The sequence below is a fragment of the Mustelus asterias genome, chromosome 22 (assembly GCF_964213995.1).
Source record: "Mustelus asterias chromosome 22, sMusAst1.hap1.1, whole genome shotgun sequence".
NCBI lineage: Eukaryota > Metazoa > Chordata > Chondrichthyes > Carcharhiniformes > Triakidae > Mustelus > Mustelus asterias.
In genome coordinates, this window is record NC_135822.1 from 24,862,411 (window position 1) to 24,880,844 (window position 18,434).

The following is an 18,434-nucleotide window of genomic DNA, read 5'->3' on the forward strand; positions in this document are numbered from 1 at the left end:
TAGAGGGATACAGGCGGTTGGTCTAGACAGGACAATGTGATAGGCACAGGCTTGGTGGGCCGAAGGGCCTGTTCCTGTGCTGTACTGTTCTTTGCTTTTTGTAGGCCCGAGTTCTGGAATTACCTTCCCAAACATTTCACATCTCCAGATTACTCTCTTTCATTAAGACACCCCTTAAAAACTACCTCTGAAACTAAGTGTATGGACACCTGCCTTAATGTCACTTTCTCTGGCTCAATGATCTGCCTGATTGTGCTTTTTGTCAATATTAGAATCCTGTTACAAGTCAATGCTTGAGTTTATAAATGAGAGCAGCTGTAACTAATTGGGGAAAGGTTAGGGAATTATTTTTAAGTATATAAGAACTGGTTTACAGCAGGGAAGGGTCTGTGCTTTTGTGAATAAACCCGTGTTAAAGAAAAGACTAGCTCCAGATTCATCCTTTCCTCAATGTATGAGCAGTGATTTTAACATTTTTAACGAGCTATTTAAGTGTAAATTTCTGTCGATTTCCCCTCCGTGACCCAGAGTTACCAAGTTGTCGTGCTTCAACCTCTTCCCCAGATGAGTTCAGCCAACTCAGCAATCACCAGGGCTCACGCTAAAGGAGGTTGCAAGCTGAGAGCTGGGATCACTTGTTAAAAGTGAACAAACACTTGGCCATACAGAGACCAATAAGAGACACTCTAACCACCGCCACTTAACATTCAATGGTGTAACCATCACTGAATCCCCCACTGTCAACATCCTTGGGGTTACCATTGACCAGAAACTCAACTGGACTCACCACATAAACACAGTGGCTACAAGAGCAGCTCAGAGGCATACAGCAGCGAGTAACTCACCTCCTGTCTTCCCAAAGCCTGTCCACCATCTACAAGGCACAGGTCAGGAGTGTGATGGAATACTCCCCACTTGCCTGGATGGGTGCGGCTCCAACAACACTCAAGAAGCTCGACACCATCCAGGACAAAGCAGCCCCGCTTGATTGGCACCACATCCACAAACATCCACTCCCTCCACCACCGACGCTCAGTAGCAGCAGTGTGTACTGTCTACAAGATGCACTGCAGCAATTCACCAAAGATCCTTAGACAGCACCTTCCAAACCCACCACCACTTCCATCTAGAAGGACAAGGGCAGCAGATACATGGGAACACCACCACCTGCAAGTTCCCCTCCAAGCCGCTCACCATCCTGACTTGGAAATATATCGCTGTCCCTTCGCAGTCACTGGGTCAAAACCCTGGAACTTCCTCTCTAACGGCATTGTGGGTCAACCCACAGCACATGGACTGCAGCGATTCAAGAAGGCAGCTCACTGCCACCTTCTCAAAGGCAACTAGGGATGGGCAATAAATGCTGGCCAGCCAGCGACACCCATGTCCCACAAATGAATAAAAAAAAGTTTTCGAAGGGGTGTCTTAAGGGCGGCACAGTGGTTAGCACTGCTGCCTCACAGCGCCAGGGATCCGGGTTCAATTCTGGCCTTCGGTGATTGTGTGGAGTTTGCACGTTCTCCCCGTGTCTGCGTGGGTTTCCTCCGGGTGCTCCAGTTTCCTCCCATAGTCCAAAGGTGTGCAGGTTAGGTGGATCGGCCATGCTAAATTGCCCCTTAGTGTCAGGGGGCTAGCAGGGTAAATACGAGGGGCTATGGGGATGGGGGCTGGGTGGGATTGTAGTCGGTACAGGCTCAATGGGCCAAATGGCCTCCTTCTACACTGCAGGGATTCTCTGATTCTATGAAAGAGAAGGAGCTGGAGACATGGGCGGCACGGTAGCACAGTGGTTAGCACTGCTGCTTCACAGCTCCAGGGACCTGGGGTCGATTCCCGGCTTGGGTCAATGTCTGTGTGGAGTTTGCACATTCTCCTCGTGTCTGCGTGGGTTTCCTCCGGGTGCTCCGGTTTCCTCCCACAGTCCAAAGATGTGCGGGTTAGGTTGATTGGCCATGCTAAAATTGCCCCTTAGTGTACTGAGATGTGTAGGTTTGAGGGATTAGCGGGTTAATATGTAGGGGTCTGGGTGGGATTGTGGTCGGTGCAGACTCGATGGGCCAAATGGCCTCTTTCTGCACTGTAGGGTTTCTATGATTCTATGATGAGGATGTTTGCGGAGGTAATTCCAGAGCTAGGGAGCTACACAGCTGAATTGATCAGGATTTCTGTAACTGAAATTATGATTGTGTGAAAGATGCTAAGAGAAGATCAGGCAGCTTTGATGTCTCCTGCAGTAGAATATGACACTGATATTTGTACTGCAGCTCCTGCCTGTCTGACTAGTCATGATGTGGAGTTGCTGGCGTTGGACTGGGGTAAACACAGTAAGAAGTTTAACAATACCAGGTTAAAGTCCAACAGGTTTATTTGGTAGCAAAAGCCACACAAGCTTTCGGAGCTCCAAGCCCCTTCTTCAGGTGAGTGGGAATTCTGTTCACAAACAGGGCATATAAAGACACAGACTCAATTTACATGAATAATGGTTGGAATGCGAATACTTACAGCTAATCAAGTCTTGTCTTGTCTGGAGACAATATACATCTTTTTAGCCTGCCTTGATGCTCTCTCCACTCACGTTGTTTGTATCTTAAAGACTTGATTAGTTGTAAGTATTCGCATTCCAACCATTATTCATGTAAATTGAGTCTGTGTCTTTATATGCCCTGTTTGTGAACAGAATTCCCACTCACCTGAAGAAGGGGCTTGGAGCTCCGAAAGCTTGTGTAGCTTTTGCTACCAAATAAACCTGTTGGACTTTAACCTGGTGTTGTTAAACTTCTTACTGTGTCCGACTAGTCACCGTGGTTAGCTCTGCTGCCTCACAATGCCAGGGACCCTGATTCAATTCCACACTCTCTTTAACGCTTTTGCATCTTTCCTGAGGTGTGATGCCAGGATTGGATGCAATACTCCAAAGGCTGTGTTTTTCTGGGCGGCACGGTGGCACAGTGGTTGGCACTGCTGCCTCACAGCATCAGGGACCAGGGTTCATCTTCCAGCCTCGGGTGACTGTCTGTGTGGAGTTTGCACGTTCTCCCGGTGTCTGGGTGGGTTTCCTCCCACACTCCAAAGATGCACAGGTTAGGTATATGGGCTATGATAAATTGCCCCTTAGTGCGTGGGTTAGGGGGGTTCAGTGGGGTGATTATGGGGGTAGGGCCTGGGTAAGATGCTCTGTCGGAGAGTTGGTGCAGACTTGATGGGCCGAATGGCCTCCTTTTGCACTGTAGGGATTCTATGATTTTCTCTCATTACCGAAATAGATATTTAATTTAATTGTTTAATTCTGCTCAGTAATTCCTAACAGCACAAATAACTTGTTGCAGTGCTGTGTAAAACCTGCTGGGGGCACTGCATCCACACACGATTGCACTGATAAACCAAGTCATATTGGAAAGGTTAATGATGTGTCAAACAGGCCAGGATAATCAATGTGTGGAATGATATTAATCAGTATTGTAACTCGAATGGCAGTAATTAACCCCACGCCGGGAACTTAACACACCGACTGACAGCACACAAAGAAAATAGCTCTTTCAAACAATTCTTGTCTGTTCAGCGTTTACCCTCATCATTGACAGGCAGGTGGTTAAGGATATCACGGGTAGATTCCATCTCAATCTGCACACCAACGGCAGAGGTCACCCGGTGCTATTCAGAGGCAGGAAGCCTGGCTGATTTTCCCATCCCCATTCCAGCATCTGACACGCCAATAGAGTTGAGATTAAAGAAATCAAGGCTGACCGGCCTTCAAACCTGGAAGCGTCAGGGGATTCAGTGATGGCAACACCATTGAATGTCAATGGGCGGTGGTTAGAGTGTGTTTTATTGGTCTCACTTTGGCCAAGTGTTTGTTCACCTTTAACAAGTGATCCCAGCTCTAAGCTTGCAACCCCCTTTAGCGTGAGCCCTGGTGTCTGCTGAGTTGGCTGAACTCACCTGGGGAAGAGGTTGAAGCACGACAGTGGCCTTCGGTAATGCTTGGTTACGGAGGGGAAAGCGACAGAAATTTACACTATAGCTGGTAAAGAATGTTAAAATCACTGCTCTGGCTACCCTATCGCACTGCATTCCCTTCCCTGGGCAGTGCCAGTCCAATGTCAATTCACAAAGGAGGGCCTGTTGCAAGGTCCATTCTGCCATGCCTATCACTGCGCCTCGCTCCTTTTGGAGTATCCCCTCCCCTTGATTGTACATTAAAACTGGGGGCAGCTGCCGGATTATACTCACCATAGAAACTAGGAGCAGGAGTAGACCATTCGGCCCTTCGAGCCTGCTCCACCATTCAATATGATCATGGCTGATCCTCAATCTCATTGGTCAGAGCATTGAGTTGGGGCATTATGTTACAACTATATAAGACATTGGTACGGCTACATTTGGCGCCCTGTGTACAATTCTGGACGCCCTGCTATAGGAAGGATGTTGTTAAACTGGAAAAGGTGCAAAAAAGATTTCCATGGATGTTACCGGGACTGGAATGTTTGAATTATAAGGAGAGGCTGGATAACCTGGGACTTTTTTCCCTGGAGCGTAGGAGGATGAGGGGTGACCTCATAGAGGTTTATAAAATCATGAGAGGCAGAGATAAGGTGAATAGCCAAGGTCTTTTCCCCAGGGTAGAGGAGTCCAAAACTAGAGGGCATAGGTTTAAGGTGAGGGGGAAAGATTTAAAAGGGACCTGAGGGGCAACTATTTCATACAAAGGGTGGTGCGTGTATGGAATGAGATGCCAGGGGACGTGGTAGAGGCGGGAACACTAACAACATTTAAAAGACATTTGGATATAGATACATGGATGGGAAAGGTTTAGAGGGATATGGGCCAAATGCGGGCAAATGGGACAAGTTCAGTTTAGGAAACCTGGTCAGCATGGACGAGTTGGGCCGAAGGGCCTGTTCCCATGCTGTATATCTCTATGACTCAACGCTTTCTCCCCATACCATTTGATGCCATTAAAACCTAAAATATTATCTATCTCTTTCTTGAACACATTCAGTGATTTGGCCTCCACAGCTTTCTGTGGTAGACAATTCCACAGGTTCACCGTCCTCTGAGTGAAGAAACATTTCCTCATCTCAGTCCTAACTGGTCCCGTATCCTGAGAATGTGTCCCCGGTTCTAGACTCCATTACCAGGGAAAGCATCCTCCCTGTATCCAGTCTGTCCAGCTCTGTTAGAATTTTATAGGTTTCAATTAGAAATTTCCACCTCCCAGTTTTCCACCCAGCCTCAACGTCCTTCCGTTGGACAAAGTCCCAGTCGGTTCTGCTCCTCCTCTCGACGGTGGGATGCCAACGGGGGGAGCAACTGGGGCCCAGTTGCCCATAAGAGGTGCAAATTGTGAACTCACTGCCACCCAGCCCTTCAGCTTTTATCCAGTAGCGATTACTGTCAGAGAATTGCAGCTACATGCCTAGGATTTCAGGAGATCTGCAACACGTCAACAATCCCCCCCCCCCTCCCCGAGAAAGTTAGATTGCAGTGTCAACTCGAATGTAAGGTTCTATTCACCAGACAAGCTATTATCGTGGCTTCTGCCTGGGCTTCTCTCCTCCCCTTTTGCAGGTGCTGACTTATTTCCGTTCTGTACGTGTGAGCTTTCAAACCACAACACTACCACTACAACAACAACTTGCATTTACGTGGTTCCTTTCATGTAGAAAATCAGAATCATAGAATCCCTACAGTGCTGAAGGAGGCCATTCGGCCCATCGAGCCTGCACCGACAACAATCCCACCCAGTGGTGGAGAGAGTGGATGTTGGAAATAGTGGATGGGGTGCTAATGAAGCGGGCTGCTTTATCCTAGATGGGTATCCAGCTTCTTGAGTGTTGTTGGAGCTGCACCCATCCAGGCAAGTATTATAGAATCGAAGAATCCCTACAGTGCAGAAGGAGCCCATTTGGCCCATTCAGCCTGCGCTGAAAATAGTCCCAATTCTGGTAACCGCTCCCCCCACCACTCCACCCAACCCCCACCCCCCCCCCCACCCCCCCAACCGCCCCCCCCCAGTATTTACCTTGCTAATTTACCCTGACACTAAGAGGCAATTTAGTACACCAATCAACCTAACCCGCACATCTTTGGACTGTGGGAGGAAACCGGAGCACCCGGAGGAAACCCACGCGGACACGGGGAGAACGTGCCGACTCCACACAGACTGTCACCCAAGGCTGGAATTGAACCCGGAGTCCCTGGCGCTGGGAGGCGGCAGTGCTAACCACTGTATGCTAAGTATGGCATGAGATGAAAGTTGGCCTCAGGAGAGTACGTTGAACAATCTGTGGCACGGTGGCACAGCGCCTCAGAACGCCAGGGACCTGGGTTCAATTCCCGCCTTGGGTCACTGTCTGTGCGGAGTCTGCACGTTCTCCCCGTGTCTGTGTGGGTTTCCTTCGGATGCTCCGGTTTCCTCCCACAATCCAAAAGATATGCTGGTTAGGTGCATTGGCCGTGCTAAATTCTCCCTCAGTGTACCCGAACAGGCGCCGGAGTGTGGCAACAAGGGGATTTTCACTGTAACTTCGTTGCAGTGTTAATGTAAGCCTACTTGTGACACTAATAAATAAAACAAAAAGTAAATAATAGGGTGGTGTGCTCAAAGATAGCAGGGGTCAGAGAATCAGTGCTACAGTATTTCCGCCCTATTGAAAGCACTTTCATTAAGTACTGGTGCTGGCTGAAGGAACAATGAACTCACCTCAGCTCAAAGAGGACTTTTGCTAACCACATCTTCTTTACACTAACTTTTTTCCAAACATGGAATCTACTGCTGGAATTTATAGATGGATTGCTGAGTATCTAACTCGGCATCCCGGTTCATCCTGACGTGGGAAGGTTCTTTCCCAGAAGAAGGGACGGAGCAGCTGTATTTTGTGGTATATTTGTCGGGGTGCTGGGAAATGGATTACACAAATAGTGTTTAGTGTATAAATAGACTGGCGGTGGCAGACTTACCTCCTGACTGCGGTGACACACACTGAGAGAAACCAGTGGAGAATGTGGTCATTGCAATCGGGTACACCGTCCAGGAGATGTACTGGAGAAGATTACTGTCCTCCAACTGTTCAAAGAGCCATCGGTGAGCTGCAGAGACACACAAGACACGAGAAAACGCCAAATCCATGATTCAGTAATGAACAAAACAAGTTTCATTTGTTTCACAGTCCAAATTCAATTTGAAAATGTGCTCCAATCTCTTTGTTAGCCTACGCTACGTGCTAATGTCATTTCCACTGTTTGTTTTTTATTTATTAGTGTCACAAGTAGGCTTACATTCACACTGCAATGAAGTAACTGTGAAAATCCCCGAGTCGCCACCCTCCAGTACCTGCTCGGGTACACTGAGTGAGAATTTAGCACAGCCAATCCACCTAACCAGCACGTCTTTCGGACTGTGGGAGGAAACCGGAGCATCCGGAGGAAACCCACGCAGACACAAGGGGAGAACGTGCAGACTCCACACAGACGGTGACCCAAGCCGGGAATCGAACCCGGGTCCCTGGTGCTGTGAGGCAGCAGTGCCAACCACCGTGCTATTGTGCCGCCTCCTATTTGCATCGACACACGACAATCGTCTGGTTTAAACCTAATAATTTGGGGAAATTACTACCCGCTCAACTCTCCTTGTGCTAATTCCCAATTAAGTCTCATTGAATCTGTTCAAACTCACTGTGCCCATCATCTGAAAGTTGCAGACTGCTACAGCACGCAGTTACTGAAGGAAATGCCAGACAGTAATTAATGTAAAGAGTTGCAAAGGCAGGACAAGGACAGCAGGTAAAGCAGGAGAGCGAGCCTTCGTTTTAATTATTTACTAAACACATGCACTCAGAACCAGACTATTGAATGGACCTGCCTGGCATTAAGTTGATCTTTCTCTATTCCCTAGCTATGACTGTAACACTACATTCTGTACCGTCTCCTTTCCTTCTCTATGAACGGCATGCTTTGTCTGTATAGCGCACAAGAAACACTACTTTTCATTGCATGTTAATATATGTGACAATAATAAATCAAATCAAATCAAAAAATCACTCATTGTAACCAATGTCAGTCAGCACGGTGGTTAGCACTGCTGCCTCACAGCGCCAGGGACCCGGGTTCAATTCCCGGCTTGGGTCACTGTCTGTGCAGAGTCTGCACATTCTCCTCGTGTCTGCGTGGGTTTCCTCCGGGTGCTCTGGTTTCCTCTCATAGTCCGAAAGACGTGCTGGTTAGGTGCATTGGCCGTGCTAAATTCTCCCTCAGTGTACCCAAACAGGTGCCAGAGTGTGGCGACTAGGGGATTTTCACAGTAACTTCATTGCAGTGTTAATGCAAGCCTACTTGTGACACTAATAAATAACTATATCCTTCAGTTTTACTCTGGTCAAAAATAACATGGGAAGTGGATTTTAAAATGTAAAATTCCTGATTGTCAGCGCAATCTTCAAATTGGATGCACAAATAAGAATTATCAACACACGGGCTAAAATTGGATTCAACACTGCAGATAGCAGTCCAGTGATCCTTTCATTTATTTACTTGATTACTCATTGATAATAGTAGGAAACAGCCTCATTGGTGGTTAAAGACAAAGGTATACAGATGTGAAATTCCCCAGGTTCAGACCCCGCTCTGTGCTCTTAACGTATCTGAAGGAGGAGTGGGTCATAGGGGATGTATAAATGGCCTCAGTATCCCTGATGTAGCCATGATTGAATGGTGGAGCAGACTCAATGGACCGAATGGCCTAATTCTGATCCTATGTCTTATGGTCTTATGCAGAGAAATGCTCCTGTCAATGGCGTAAAGATAAGAATAGCCTCCGGGGCAGAAGGACATGGCCAGGCAGTGCCCCGGCATTGCCCCCTGGCACTGACCCTTTAGCACAAGTTGGCACAATCCCCATGCCAACCTGGCAGTGCCAAGCGGTGTCAAGAGGCGGGCCCCAAGGGAAGCCTCATGGGGGAGGTGGGGGGGATTAATTTAGATGTGATGGTGGCCGGGTGTGGATGGGGGAGCTGGGGATGCCGGTGACGGCTGTTGTGGGGGTGGGGGTGTCGGGGGAGGGGGGGGGGGGCATGGGAGGTGGATGCTGGCTCAGACTGTTGGGAGTGGGGGGAGGAGAAGGAGCCAATGATCTTGTGGGGGGGGGTGAGGTGGCGGGGGGTTTGGAGGGGCCGATAAATGGGGGAGTGGGAGAAGGGGCCGATGATCGGGGGGGGGCAGAGGGGAAGGCGCTGACTCTGATCAGTGGTGGGGAGGGGGGTCCTGAGATCTCCGTGGTGGGCTGGGAGGAAGGTTTACTCAGGTTCTGATCGGGGGTCCCTTTAAAGATGATGTCCCGATCTCTGTGCAGCCGGGTTTTGCTGGTGTGTTGAGGCCCTGCCCCCCTGTATGATGGTGTGAATTACACGCCCTTGATTGTTTTTGGCAGAGTGTCATAAGATCTGAAGAGAAAACCGATTGGTTTCTCTGGAGAGAAGGATGCCGGTGTTCTCGCCAGAAGCAACACTGTCACTTTTTGGTAAGGTTTCTCCCAGTGAGTTTGTTGCTGCAACCTTTCCTTCCAACTTGACTAACCCAGTAAGGACAGTAAGATGCCCTCTGCAGGCTTGGTTAACATGAAGATTGCTGACCTGGAGCAGATGCCAGGGCTGCAATAAGGGTGGGAGTCTGTTATTTTTAAGGATGTTAAGCTTCAGTTATACAAGGCATTGGTGAGACTGCATCTCGAATACTGTGTACAGTTTTGGTCTCCTTAAGGAAGGATGGGGCGGCCCAGTGGCACACCGGTTAGCACTGCTGCCAATCACAGCGCCAGGGACCCAGATTCGATTCCCAGCTTGGGTCACTGTCTGTGTGGGGTTTCTTCCGGGTGCTCCGGTTTCCTCCCACAGTCTGAAAGACGTGCTGGTTAGGTGCATTGACCCAAACAGGCACCGGAGTGTGGCGACTAGGGGAATTTTACAATAGCTTCATTGCAGTGTTAATGTAAGCCTTACTTGTGACTGATAAATAAGTAAACTTTACACTCCAATTTAACCATGTCAGGGGGACTAACTAGGGTAAATGCATGGAGTTATGGGGATAGGGCCAGGTGGGATTGCAGTCGGTGCAGACATGATGGGCCGAACGGCCTCCTTGCCCTGTAGGGATTCTCTTCTCTTCTCTATGTAACATTGGAGGCAGTTCAGAGGAGGTTTACGAGATTGATATCTGGAATGAGTAGGTTGTCTTAATGAGGAAAGGTTAGACAGGTTGGGCCTGTTTCCGTTAGAGTTTAGAAGAGTAAGGGATGACATGATTGAAGTATTTAAGATTCTGAACGGTATTGACAAGATGGACATGTTTTCTTTTGTGGATGAGTCAAGAACTAGGGGGTCACTGTTTCAAAGTTAGGGATCACCTTTATAGGACAGAGATAAGAAGAATTTTTCTCTGAGAGTTGCATGAATTTGGAACTCTCTGGGCGGAATTTTCCAGCTGCACAAAACCAGAAAATCCTGCCCGAGGTCAACACACCTTTGCATAGTCCGACCCCCTGCTCGCTACGATTCCCATTGCGGGCGGGATGGGAAAACTCCCCCCTCTGCCTCAGGAGGCGGTGGAAATGGGATCACTGAATATTGTTAAGACAATAGATAAATTCTTGTTTGGCAAGAGAATTGAAGGTTACCGGGGGTAGGTTGGAATGTGGAACTCGACGCAAACAAATCAGCCGTGATCTTATTGAATGGTGGAGCAGGCTCGAGGGGCTGAATGGCCTACGTCTGCTCCTACTTCATATCTTCATATATATATATTCCTCTAATGTGATTTTTTCGCTGGAAGGGTGGCAAAATGAGACATGTGCCTGAAGAATGAACTTTTTGACTGTATCCTGGCCTTCTCCTATTTTACATTTTTGGTGATCTTCCAGCTGGATCCTGGCCTGCGGAGGCTGGAAGGAAAAAATGTTTGCTGCAGGCTTCAGGCATTTGAAGTAGATACATGGGAACACCACCAAGTGCAAGTTCCCCTCCAAGCCACTCACCTTCCTGACTTAGAAATATATCGCCGTTCCTCCACTGTCACTGGATCAAAAACTTGGAACTTCCTCTCTAACAACATGATGGGTATATCTACACCAAACCGGATTGTAGTAGTTCTAGAAGACGGCTCACAACCATCTTTTCAAGGGCAACTAGGGATGGGCAATAAAGGATGGCCGAACCAGTGATGCCCACACCCCATGAGTGAAAGGAAAATGAGACCAGAAAACTACAGGTCAGGAGAATGTGACGATACTGTGCCTTTAAGAAAAGTATTTGTGTCATGTTTCTTGTGTGGGGACCGTTTTATACTTCAGGTAAGATTATGGTGCCGATTGTGTACAACCGGCAGCCCACATGCCGAGCATGCAGAAGATAATTGCTCCTAGTTATTGGGGTCTTTTAATCTGAATTAATGCAGTTTTATGATTTTTTTGGGTTGTCCCTTGGGGTTTCAGAGTAGGGTTTAATTAGGTTGATAGACATGTGCGTGTCATGTGCTAATGAGAGGAGCTCGGCTTACAGAGAGACAAGCAGGCAATTGCTGTTGGAATTTGTAAGGAGCAGCTCTTTCTTTCTCCCTCTCTCTGGAAATTGAAGTCTGGGACCTACTAGAAAATAGGTATCTCTTTCCAGAGGTCTGCAAAAAGCAAGAGGTGTTTTCTCCCTCTTCCTCTCTCTCCCTGGAGTTCTGTTGTGTGAAGACAGGTATTTCTCTGGAGGCTACTGTCCATGAGTCAGAACAGTAAGAAGTCTCACAACACCAGGTTAAAGTCCAACAGGTTTATTTGGTAGCAAACGCCACTAGCTTTCGGAGCGCTGCTCCTTCGTCAGGTGAGTGGGAGATCTGTTCACAAACGGGGCATATAAAGACACAAACTCAATTGACAGAATAATGATTGGAATGCGAGTCTTTACAGCTAATCAAGTCTTAAAGGTACAGACAATGTGAGTGGAGAGAGCATTAAACACAGGTTAAAGAGATGTGTATTGTCTCAAGACAGGACAGTTAGTGAGATTTTGCAAGTCCAGGCAAGTTGTGGGGGTTACAGATAGTGTGACATGAACCCAAGATCCCGGTTGAGGCCGTCCTCATGTGTGCGGAACTTGGCTATCAGTCTCTGCTCAGCGACTCTGCGCTGTCGTGTGTCGTGAAGGCCGCCTTGGAGAACGCTTACCCGAAGATCAGAGGCCGAATGCCTGTGACCGCTGATCTGTTCCCCAACAGGAAGAGAACAGTCTTGCCTGGTGCTTGTCGAGCGGTGCTCATTCATCCATTGTCATAGCGTCTGCATGGTTTCCCCAATATACCATGCCTCGGGACATCCTTTCGTGCAGCGTATCAGGTAGACAATGTTGGCCGAGTTGTAAGAGTAGGTACCGTGTACCTGGTGGATGGTGTTCTCACGTGAGATGATGGCATCCGTGTCGATGATCCGGCATGTCTTGCAGAGGTTGCTGTGGCAGGGTTGTGTGGTGTCGTGGTCACTGTTCTCCTGAAGGCTGGGTAGTTTGCTGCGGACAATGGTCTGTTTGAGGTTGTGCAGTTGTTTGAAGGCAAGAAGTGGGGGTGTGGGGATGGCCTTGGCGAGATGTTCATCTTCATCAATGACATGTTGAAGGCTCCGGAGGAGATGTCGTAGCTTCTCCGCTCCGGGGAAGTACTGGATGACGAAGGGTACTCTGTCCACTGTGTCCCGTGTTTGTCTTCTGAGGAGGTCGGTGTGGTTTTTCGCTGTGGCGTGTCAGAGCTGTCGATCGATGAGTCGAGCGCCATATCCCGTTTTTATGAGGGCATCTTTCAGCGTCTGGAGGTGTCTGTGGCGATCCTCCACATCTGAGCAGATCCTGTGTATTCGGAGGGCTTGTCCGTAGGGGATGGCTTCTTTAACGTGTTTAGGGTGGAAACTGGAGAAGTGGAGCATCATGAGGTTATCCGTGGGCTTGCGGTACAGTGAGGTGCTGAGGTGACTGTCCTTAATGGAGATGCGTGTGTCCAAGAATGCAACCGATTCAGGAGAGTAGATTCCGGAGACTACTCTCCGGAATCGGTTGCATTCTTGGACACACGCATCTCCATTAAGGACGGTCACCTCAGCACCTCACTGTACCGCAAGCCCACGGATAACCTCACGATGCTCCACTTCTCCAGCTTCCACCCTAAACACATTAAAGAAGCCATCCCCTACGGACAAGCCCTCCATATACACAGGATCTGCTCGGATGAGGAGGATCGCAACAGACACCTCCAGACGCTGAAAGATGCCCTCATAAGAACGGGATATGGTGCTCGACTCATCGATCGACAGTTCCGACGCACCACAGCGAAAAACCACACCGACCTCCTCAGAAGACAAACACGGGACACGGTGGACAGAGTACCCTTCGTTGTCCAGTACTTCCCCGGAGCGGAGAAGCTATGACATCTCCTCCGGAGCCTTCAACATGTCATTGATGAAGACGAACATCTCGCCAAGGCCATCCCCACACCCCCACTTCTTGCCTTCAAACAACTGCACAACCTCAAACAGACCATTGTCCCCAGCAAACTACCCAGCCTTCAGGAGAACAGTGACCACGACACCACACAACCCTGCCACAGCAACCTCTGCAAGATATGCCGGATCATCGACATGGATGCCATCATCTCACGTGAGAACATCATCCACCAGGTACACGTTACATACTCTTGCAACTCGGCCAACGTTGTCTACCTGATACGCTGCAGGAAAAGTTGTCCCGAGGCATGGTACATTGGGGAAACCATGCAGACGCTACGACAACGGATGAATGAACACCGCTCGACAATCACCAGGCAAGACTGTTCTCTTCCTGTTGGGGAACACTTCAGCGGTTACGGGCATTCGGCCTCTGATCTTCGGGTAAGCGTTCTCCAAGGCGGCCTTCACGACACACGACAGCGCAGAGTCGCTGAGCAGAGACTGATAGCCAAGTTCCGCACACATGAGGACGGCCTCAACCAGGATCTTGGGTTCATGTCACACTATCGGTAACCCCCACAACTTGCCTGGACTTGCAAAATCTCAACCAACTGTCCTGTCTGGAGACAATACACATCTCTTTAACCTGTGCTTAATGCTCTCTCCACTCACATTGCCTGTACCTTTAAGACTTGATTAGCTGTAAAGACTCGCATTCCAATCATTATTCTGTGAATTGAGTTTGTGTCTTTATATACCCTGTTTGTGAACAGAACTCCCACTCTCTTGACGAAGGAGCAGCGCTCCGAAAGCCAGTGGCGTTTGCTACCAAATTAAACTGTTGGACTTTAACCTGGTGTTGTGAGACATTTTACTGTGCTTACCCCAGTCCAACGCCGGCATCTCCACATTATGAGTCAGAAGACAGTGCATATAACTCAAGCTGATTCACCACATCTAACCTGTGGCTAGGTCTGTAATTTCTACTGGACAACACTGCTATAAAGTGACATGATTGCTGTCAATAATCCGGCCCATTGCCTTCAAGAAGGTCATGGAAAAACTGACCCAACTAAAAGTTCAAAACAATAAGGCAACTGTATCCAGTAACTCCCCCAGAGATCAGTCAAATACCACCTCTGGTAATCATATTTATTCATGTGCTATTGTAAAAAGGTCAAAGCAAGAAGTGCATCTTGTAATCAGTAATCTCCCTGGGGTGGTTAACTTTCTGTCAGAGCTAATTATCATGCAAACACTCCGACCATTTTGTTTTTATGGAATCCCCACAGTGCAGAAGGAGGCCATTCAGCCCATCGAGTCTGCATCGACTCTCTGGCAGAGCATCTTACCCAGGGGCACCCCCTGCCCTATACCCACAACCCCACACATTTATCTCACTAATCCCCCTAACCTACACATCTTGGGACACTAAGGGTGAATTTAGCATGGCCAATCCACCTAACCTGCACATCTTTGGAGTGTGGGAGGAAACCGGAGCACCCGGAGGAAACCCACGCAGACACGGGGAGAACGTGCAGACTCCAAACAGACAGTGACCCAAGCCAGGAATCAAACCCGGGTCCCTGGCACTGTGAGGCAGCAATGCTAACCACTGTGCCACCATGCCATTATAACATATTTAGTTATGAGAGCACCTCCGTACACTAGCTTCTCTCCACACTGCTTTCTCCTAGACTCCCAGATCACATGAGTATATGTAATATCCCTCCACGACACCACAGACTATTACAGTTAACCCCTTGTGGGTCTAACATACTACACTATACTGCAAGCGCAAGATTCAGATATACTGCATGTAACCAGTTCTGTTCATTAGCAGCCAGGTGGAAGTTCCACCATAAGCAGTCTGACTGTCTGTCTAAACTTATACAATAGCATGTTGCTGAGCAACTTGCAGACAATTTGCTGTCCTCCTGGGAACAAGGTACGTAGACCAATGTATCACTGAAGAGGAAGACACAGCAAAACAAGTGACATAAATCTCTGGGTGGAATTTTCCTGTCCCGCCTACCACCGGAATCGTAGTGGGCGGGACACGGACCATGCAAAGGTCCATTGACCTCAGGCAGGATTTTCCAGTCTTGGGGCAAGCACGGCTGGAAAATCCTTTGCTTACCTTTGAGAAGTTTGACCACTGTGAAGTCCAGTGCAAAACTAATGAGCGCCATTAACACACCAAGAATGAAGAGAAAATACCAGTCGTCTCCAACCCGGAAGAGCTGTCTCTTGATAAAACCCAAACATCCTGCAAAACAGAACAAATGAAGCATGAAAAGTATTCATTAAGAAGGACATCCGAGTGACTGTCATTTTGGAGACTGCTAAGTTTATTGCTCTAAAGGTTAGCTGAACTTCTAACAGCATCGTAAGTTTTAATTATCACCAAGTAGCCTCTCCAGCACTGATTTTGTTTTTACAAATATGGAGTGTCACTCCGTCAGGTTTTAATCATTGTTGGAGATTTTATAAGTGCATTGAATGGCGAGCTCATTGCTGACCACAGGCGGCACGGTGGCACAGTGGTTAGCACTGCTGCCTCACAGCACCAGAGACCCGGGTTCAATTCCAGCCTCGGGTCACTGTCTGTGTGGAGTTTGCGCGTTCTCTCCGTGTCTGCGTGGGTTTCCTCTGGGTGCTCCAGTTTCCTCCCACAGTCCAAAGATATGCAGATTACATTGATTGAGTGTCGGGGGATTAGCAGGGTAAATGTGTGGAGTTACGGGGATGGGGCCTGGGTGGGATTGTGATGGGTACAGGCTCGATGGGCTGAATGGCCTCCTTCTGTACTGTAGGGATTCTATGATTCACATCATCCGGGTCATTGTGTTTTTCTTACCACGCATAAATACTCAATTAAAGCTCCCTGACAGTTCGGTTGGCAAAGGCAATAAGTAACTGAGCCATAAAAACTTGAAGATTCCAATCGTTGATGCTGGTGTAACCACAATCATTGGCTCCTCTGCCTTGAAGTGGGGAGTGGAAGAATCAACAAGGGTTCCCATTCAGTAACTTTCTGTTATCGTGAATGAACATGTTGACATTAGCTGAGGAGATCACCAGGGTGAGAGCCATCACTTCATGTGAGCAAATACTCTACCAATTTTAATGTTCTGGTGTCATACATGACACATGGCTACATGAGTGGGTCACAGGAGGCCAGCTGATGGATGGCCATTGAATCACACCATCAGTGATTGACGAGGATGTTGCCAGGACTAGTGAGTTATAGGGAGAGGTTGGCCAGCCTAGGACTTTATTGCTTGGAATGTAGGAGATTAAGGGGTGACCTTATTAAGGTGTATAAAATCATGAGGGGTATAGATAGGATGAAGGCACATAGGGCGGGATTTTCCAGCCACACTCGCTCCAAAACCGGAAAATCCCTCACGAGGTCAATGGACCTTTGCATGGTCCGCCCCCCCGTCCAATTCCCGTGGCAGGCAGGATGGGAAAATTCCCCCCATAGTCTTTGTTGCAGGGAATGGGAATTGAAAACTAGAGGGCATAGGTCTAAGGTGAGAGGGGAACAACTTAAAAGGGACCTGAGGGGTAACTTCTTCACGCAGAGGGTGGTGCATATATGAAATTAGCTGCCGGAGAAAGGCAGGTACAATAGCAACATTTAAGAAGCATTTGGATAAGTTCATGGGTGGGAAGGGATCAGAGGGATATGGGCCAAACGTAGGCAACTGGGACCAGCAGGGAGGGCACCATGGTCAGCATGGACTGGAAACAGGCCAAAGAGTCTGTTTCCATGCTGTACTGCTCTTGGATTCTATGACTCTATCAGTTGTAATTCCTATGGTGATAATTAACCCCACACTGATAAAATAACACACCAACTGTCAGAATATGAAGCAAAGCGCAGGAGGCAAAATTGCTCAGAAAAGGGCACACAATTAATGCCATCAAACTTCACAGAGTCACAAACATGTCTTCCAGCTCTCTTCACATCTTTTGAGGTTATTCCCCCACCTTCACTTTACAGTCTGTGCCCTGTGAAGAAACACTCCGTGTATTCTATGCGGCCTTCTTAATTAGCTCGGAATCGGAATTGCATTATTTTAAGATACGTGGGAATTCCTTCCAAACCGCCCCCCCATCTTGCTTGAGGCGCACTACGTTTTTACTTCCCCTCACGTAATCTTCTATACAAGGTACATGAGTACAAGCGAGCGGCACGGTGGCACAGTGGTTAGCACTGCTGCCTCACAGCGCCAGGGACCCGGGTTTGATTCCCAGCTTGGGTCACTGTCTGTGTGGAGTTTGCACATTCTCCCCGTGTCTGCGTGGGTTTCCTCCGGGTGCTCCGGTTTCCTCCCACAGTCCAAAGATGTGCGGGTTAGGTGGATTGGCCATGCTGAATTGCCCCTTTGCGTCAGGGGGACTAGCTAAGGTAAATGCATGGGGTTACAGGGATATGATTCTAAGATTTATAGAACTTACATTCAACCGGAGATTAGGCGAGTGGTACAGGGGCATAATGAAATTGTCCTCCTTAAGAGAAGTCAGTCTCAAGCTACTTATTATCCGAGGAATGTAACTGGTCACAGCTCAGTAACACAGGTTCTAATGTGAGATCCCTATCCAGGAGATTTCGTTCAATTACGTTTTGAGGTCAGGGAGAATTTCATTTTATTTGCTTGGAAGTTTTGGCCTGTTATGGATTCTGGGTAGAACCCACAATAATGTAATAGTACTGAGTCTGTTAGAAGGAATGGCCTCCTCAGCCAAGTTACTGGGCCAGATTCTCCAACCTCGCCCGCGGCTGGGATTTTCCAGTCCCGCTGTTGTTGTGGACGGAGATTTGGCTGAGCGCCAAGTTCACTGGCCGTGTTGTGGGCAGTGTACGAGCCAGAGAATTGCGGCCACTGTTACATATTCCATCCACAATATCTGCACATTTAATAGTGTGTTCCCTTTCTTCATCTTTCTACCATAAAACCAT

The 18,434-nt window shown here is 48.3% G+C and overlaps 1 protein-coding gene across 1 annotated transcript in view; it reads right to left on the bottom strand.

Moving 5' to 3' along the window:
* The window catches only part of clcnk (chloride channel K), a 69,175-nt gene that overhangs the window by 46,839 nt on the left and 3,902 nt on the right, over positions 1 to 18,434 (bottom strand). Inside the window, exons 2-3 of the mRNA XM_078238544.1 lie at positions 15,603 to 15,731; positions 6,961 to 7,089 (exon numbers count right to left, since the gene is read on the bottom strand). Of these exons, the coding sequence (XP_078094670.1) occupies positions 6,961 to 7,089; positions 15,603 to 15,731 (258 nt within the window). The remainder of the gene's footprint in view (positions 1 to 6,960; positions 7,090 to 15,602; positions 15,732 to 18,434) is intronic.